Source organism: Clarias gariepinus, chromosome 17 (assembly GCF_024256425.1).
Source record: "Clarias gariepinus isolate MV-2021 ecotype Netherlands chromosome 17, CGAR_prim_01v2, whole genome shotgun sequence".
In the NCBI taxonomy this organism is placed as follows: domain Eukaryota; kingdom Metazoa; phylum Chordata; class Actinopteri; order Siluriformes; family Clariidae; genus Clarias; species Clarias gariepinus.
The window spans coordinates 4,263,665-4,269,688 of NC_071116.1; the positions used below are offsets into that span (position 1 = coordinate 4,263,665).

Below are 6,024 nucleotides of genomic sequence, written 5' to 3' on the forward strand. Positions count from 1 at the left end.
AGAGGGTTGATTAAACTTACTCTTCTCAAGTGTTTTGAAACCGACATACTCATGGTATGCGGGTTTGGGGTAAATCACCCCAGAGATTATGGTTTACCAAATGGTAAGTTAACCAAGCTTTCTGGAATACCATCCAGGTCTTCACTTCACTTTTTCACTGAAATTGGGAATTAAAAATGTCCCATAAGTCATTGGGTATCACTGAAGCGTAAAAAAAAAAAATAGAGCTCAAAAATGTATTTATCAAATTTATCAAAGATTTATATATTTATTATAATTATTATCAAGGATGACATCTTATTAAAAGGACACAACAATTAAAATTTTAAGTTAATTAAGAAATCCCTAGTCTTATATAGGCTAGTATTTTGTAAAAAAAAATAATAATAATAATTATAATCTCCATATATCTTTAATAAATTTTTATTATTAATAAAAAATTTTTACAAGTTATACATGTTTCAATAGTATGTTTTATAATGGTATCAGTTTGTTTAAATAAAAATGCAATATTTAATGTACGTAGTGTGAAATTTCCACAACAGCAGTGACAGGTATCCAAGGGGCTTATGTTACCATGGTAACGCATGGAGGAAGTGACGTCTGCGCTGATGTTGCAGTTCCATTCCGAAGAGCACTTTACACTTTAGGTGTTCCAAACCGTGCCATTTTTGTCAAGGGAAGTTCCCGTCACAGACATTCCCTGCGAATAAAGCAGGGAGTAGGGAGCAAACTGTAAAGTGCACTTGGGAATGGAACTGTGTCTGAGTGCACAAGTCTTTTTCTTTCTTGCAAAAACTTCAATACAAAATGAGTGACTGCTTGAGTACTCGTACTTGAGGATGTTTGCTTGAACTTGTAATTTACTGGCATTGTTCCCTATCACATTTCATGTTTTGAACCTCTAGTCTACATTTGTAATACACGGTCTTAAAAAAGGTCTATTGTTTCCTTGTTGTTTGGGGATTTCACTGTGTCTTGCCTTTAATTTAAACCATACAGTAGTATGTATTCAATCACACCATCACAAACAGTTGAAATTGCAAAAGTAAAAAAAAGTTTTATTTGTAAAACACAAATCATAAATGACAAAACGGTAATGAACATAATAAAACATAAAAAAGGTGCATGACCAATTTTAAATCAGTGTTATTCTAAATACAATGCCATGTAAAATATTAGATAATTTACTCTACAAATTAATTTCCATTTGTTGAGTAATGCGTTTGGCCTGTGGAGCATTTAAATTGAAAAAACTAGCACCGGAAGAAGTGGTTGCTTTTCAGCGTGTTCATCAGCTTTCCGTTACTGAAATGGAAAATATGTGACCCGCTGAAGAGATAAGTATTACCTGCAAACCAAAAGGCATGGCACATTACTCACAACTGAATTATACAGTTTATTATCAACTAAATTATATTCATGACTTTTATTATGCAGTAAATTTTGAAATGTATTAAATACTGACCATCTTCCTGGAAAGCTGCAGTAACCTTTCCTGACATTCCTGGGAAGATTTTTTCCACAGGTTTTGGGGCTCCTTGGTCCATCACCTTTTTGTCAATGTCATAGCTTAAAAAAAGAAGTATTACTTAGCATCTTGAAAAAGAACTGGTAGGGAATAAATGTCTTTAATATAGCTGAACAATAAGAATTACCTGTAGTATGACCTGCCAACAATAAACAACACCCTTTTAGAATTTTCGTCATAAAGGGCAGCGTCTATGCGCTTTACAGCATCTGGCAACTCGAAGCTACCAAGATTCAAATGTTCCACAATGTCAAAAGCGTTAAAAGCCCAGACTTTCTGACCTAAGGATCATAAACATGAAACTTAACACCAACTACAATAGTATACCACTAATAGATTAGTATTGAAGATGTTACCTTTGAAGATGTACACCAGATCAGCTGATGGATCCTCAAAAGCAGCATCGATATTATCAGGAAGTTCTGGCCAGAAGTACTTGATTGGAAGTTGCTCAATTGTGGTGAGCTGAGGCTGGACGCGCCAGAAGAACCTGATCAAGACAATTCAGATAGTTAGAGCTCTCTAAAAAACCATGGATCCATGTATGATGTTAAAGTTACTATGGGATTCAGGCAAACCTGTTCTTGAAAAAGATTTTCTCTCCACGTAGGGTTGTCACAGCATCCAGGACCAGATTGGGGTCACAGGCGTTAGGGGTGACTGGAGGGGTGGGCTCAGGCTTATCAGGGTCAACAGGTTTTTCAAAGTTTGAGCCTGTCAAAAGAATTTTACTTTGTTAATTACAGAAAGCTTTTCTACTGTACATTTGCTAATAATATGTAGTTCAGGAACTTACCATACAGGGCCTGAATTCTATTTACATCATCTCTGGGCAGATCATAATTTTCAACATCAGTGTAGCTGTATGTTGGGAACATTAGAGCACCAGGAACATTGGAATGTTCAAGGCCCAGAGAATGTCCAAATTCATGAGCAGCGACCAAGAACAAGTTGTATCCTGTAAAAGAAGACATTTTCATTATTTTGCATATTTTATATCGTATTTAGTTCTTTTAATAGAATGTAAGCATAATCACCCCTAGAAGATTTGAAGGTGAATGTCTCATCATCATCGAAATGGGCGTCTCCACCGATGCCAGGGGAAGGGAAATATGCATGAGCCAAGACACCGTGGGGGCCTTCAAATGGGGCTTTATCACCGTGATCTGGAAATACAAAACAGTTTATGTGTTCATTGAGCTAAAACTTTCCATTTTGTTTAGATTTCTGATTTTAAAAAAATAATTTCATAGATTTTTATTAATTTGGAGACTCACATCCGGTAACAAAAGAGATCATGATGTCAGCTTGACCACTGTAGAAACGGGTAAACCTCAAAGGAGTGACACGAGCCCAGACTTCCAAAGCTTTCTCAATGGACTTGTCCACTTCAGCCATGGACATATCAGGTGTGTAATTCTCAAGCCCATAGAATATAAATAACAAAGTGTGTCTTGATAAATCTATTCATCCTTTGTTTCATGAAGCTAGAAAAGGGTTAATTTAATACACTATACTACTCTCCTACCTGTACGACAGCTTGTGTTTAGGCCATATGGGATTTCTCTCCGTGTAAGAAGCCACATCTTTAACGCCACAGCGAGGCTTCTTCATCATCTCCAGTGTTTCACCATTCAAAGTTCCTGTCACCTTTAACCCAAAAAACTGCTGCATCTCACCCAGCTTCAAGCTCATCTCATTGATCTTGCGTCCAAAAGACGACTCGTTCTCTTCTTCCATGTTGTACAGTTTTTTTAAGTAATTCTGGTTAAATAGATACAATTAACAATAAAAATCTGTTTATATAATCATAAACTACATAAGGTGATGCCATTCTTACCTTTGCAAATTTTTCATCATCCTTGTTGGGAAGTGGTGTAATGGGTCCTGAGTGAACCCTGAGCACAAGACCAATAAGGACACACAACTGGTAAGTCTTCATCTTATTTCTTCTTAATAAAAGTGGTGTGGGCTTCACTGCCTCCGTTTATATAAGATAAAGGATGAAGTATTGAGCAACCATCAGAGTCACGAAACGGTGATATGATAAGATAAGAAAGGAAATTACAGATGACTCCATATTGTGAATAGGGCTTAAATATTTAACCAACAGAATTTTACTTTAACAATTAATGTTATGAACCAAAAATTACTATTTATTTTGGAAATGGCAGATTTAATTAGAGATTATCTTTCTTTTATTTTATTATCTTTTTTTATAAATTGTGTGATATAATGGTGTAAAAAGAGACATTAACTAAAGTGAATTTTTTTCCCTCTAGTCTTATGTCCGGTTTCTATCATCAATATAGACAATGAATTGTTGAAAAATCCAAATGACACTATCTCTTTAATCCCTATCTTTCAGTTTAAATAATCTTCTATCATGTTCTCATGTTGATATGCATCACATGGTGTATTAGGTTATTTTGGGCGCTATGAGTAGGATTCTAATTATGAATAATAATTTTTACCATGTGTGTAGTTTTGGTGCGTGTTTTGGTTAATGATGTAATTATGGCCACTTCTGTTATTTTGGCTTGTCTGGAGCCAAAAATGAGCCATATACTGTCAAAGATTATTTAAAACCTAATGACTAACATTATAATCACAAGGCAGGGTATATAAAAATGTCACAAAGTACCTTTTTTCTACATATCACTATATTAGGTACTACTATTTTATTTACTACTATATCAATGTACCAACCCCACTGTCCCAAATACCACCATCTCAAATACTACTATAATCAGGTGATACTGCCCCATGAACCACTACCCAATATATCACTGTATAAAATTCTCCCAAAGATCACTGTCTCCCACAGTATCACTGTGCCAAATATCACTGCCTTAAAAACCATGGTCTAAGTTATCTGCATTAAATACATCCCACCATCCCAATGTCTCAAATACTACTGCACATCACTGATACAAACCACTTTCCCTAATATACTGTATTTAATGCCACCATTCCAAATATAACTTTCCATTGTATCTCCACCGTCCCAAATACCACTGACTCACCTTCTATACCGCTTTATCCTGTATTCAGGGTCACAGGGACCTGGAGCTTATCCCATGAGGCAGGGTACACCCTGGACAGGGTGCCAATCCATCGCAGGGCAAATACAGGCAATTTGGGAACGCCAATTAGCCTAACCTGCTGTGGGAGGAAACCCACCAACAGAGAACATGCAAACTCCATGCACACAGGAATCGAGCCTGGCTGGGAATCGAACCCAGACCCTGGAGGTGCAAGGTGACAATGCCAACCATTACACCACTGTGCCGTCTGACTAAATATAATTACAGTACCCAAAATACCACTATCTTGAAGCACTCTTGTCTCAAGCACTAGTGTCTCAAATTCAATACAATTTTATTTGTATAGCGCTTTTAACAATTGTCATTTGTCACAAATCAAAAGGATTATGGAAGTTTTTATGAAGTGTGATAAGATACTGCCCAAACACCACTTTATTAAATTAAACCATCCCAATTAACAATGCTCCACATATCACTTTCCCAAATATTACCACTATATAACACAATCCCAAATGCCACTGACTAAATACCATCATTTAAAACACTATTATCCCAAATACCTCTATCTCGAACCTTGGTGTCTCCAAAACCATTGCCCCACATAACACTGCCACATATCACTGTATTAAATACCACTATCTTGGTCATAATTTTGCCATATACCACTGACTTACCATGATCCAAAATACACTGTACTGAATACTTCTGTCTAAAACACTGCTGTCATAAGGACCACTGTCCCAAACATCACTGTATTATCTTAAATACCTCTCTTAAATACTGGTGTCTCTAAGACCACTTGCCACATACCACTGTCCCAAACATTACCATATTAAATACCACTACCCCAAATACTACTGCCCCATATACCAGTCTCCCAAATACCCTTGTATTGAATACCACCAGCCTAAATACCTCTGCCCCAAATTCCGCTAGTAACACTGTCATAAATAACTGTCTCAAACAAATGCTTCAAAGGCAAATAAATGCGAGATACCTAAGGCATGTCCAATCTTGTGAATAGCATCAGCAAAGATATTTATAGTCTTTAGCAAAAGCACGAGTTACTTCACAGTGCACAGGATGTCCTCTCATGAAATACTATTATTTAGATCTGTCAAATGAGAAAGCATGGCGCACTGAGACATCCTGGCATATCTTCAAAAGATTAATAATTAATCATTATTAAGCATAGTATATAAAGTGAATAAGTGGTTCACAATCACCTGAAGAACTTAATACAACATAACAACAAAGTTACGAAGTAGCTGTTCCTAGGAAATTCAATTTTGCATTTACATGCATTCACAAGAGCATTCCCAACAAAAAAATATTAGCATGACAATCAGACAGTAATTGTCAATAAAACTCCATAAACATATCTAGCTAGGATAAAAAAGAAAGTAGTTTTGCAGAAGGTTTGTGGATTTGTGATGCCATTTGGAA

The 6,024-nt window shown here is 36.1% G+C and overlaps 1 protein-coding gene across 1 annotated transcript; it reads right to left on the reverse strand.

Annotated features, from left to right (window-relative positions):
* Positions 1 to 1,107: 1,107 nt before the first annotated feature.
* LOC128545829 (collagenase 3-like) lies at positions 1,108 to 3,473 on the reverse strand. Its single transcript, XM_053516501.1, has 10 exons — positions 3,372 to 3,473; positions 3,060 to 3,295; positions 2,809 to 2,984; positions 2,569 to 2,697; positions 2,328 to 2,489; positions 2,110 to 2,245; positions 1,888 to 2,021; positions 1,659 to 1,812; positions 1,469 to 1,572; positions 1,108 to 1,351 (listed from the first exon to the last, which is right to left on the reverse strand). Exons 1-10 carry the CDS (start codon positions 3,471 to 3,473, stop codon positions 1,257 to 1,259), a joined length of 1,428 nt encoding a protein of 475 aa, XP_053372476.1. The 3' UTR covers positions 1,108 to 1,256.
* Positions 3,474 to 6,024: the final 2,551 nt, after the last annotated feature.

Excerpts from the sequence above, each read along its gene's own strand:
- LOC128545829 (XM_053516501.1), bottom strand. The coding sequence starts at position 3,473 with ATGAAGACTTACCAGTTGTGTGTCCTTATTGGTCTTGTGCTCAGGGTT. Across the intron at positions 2,022-2,109 it reads AAAATCTTTTTCAAGAACAG|GTTCTTCTGGCGCGTCCAGC; the intron begins GTTTGCCTGAAT and ends TGTCTTGATCAG. Across the intron at positions 1,573-1,658 it reads GTTGGCAGGTCATACTACAG|CTATGACATTGACAAAAAGG; the intron begins GTAATTCTTATT and ends TCTTTTTTTAAG.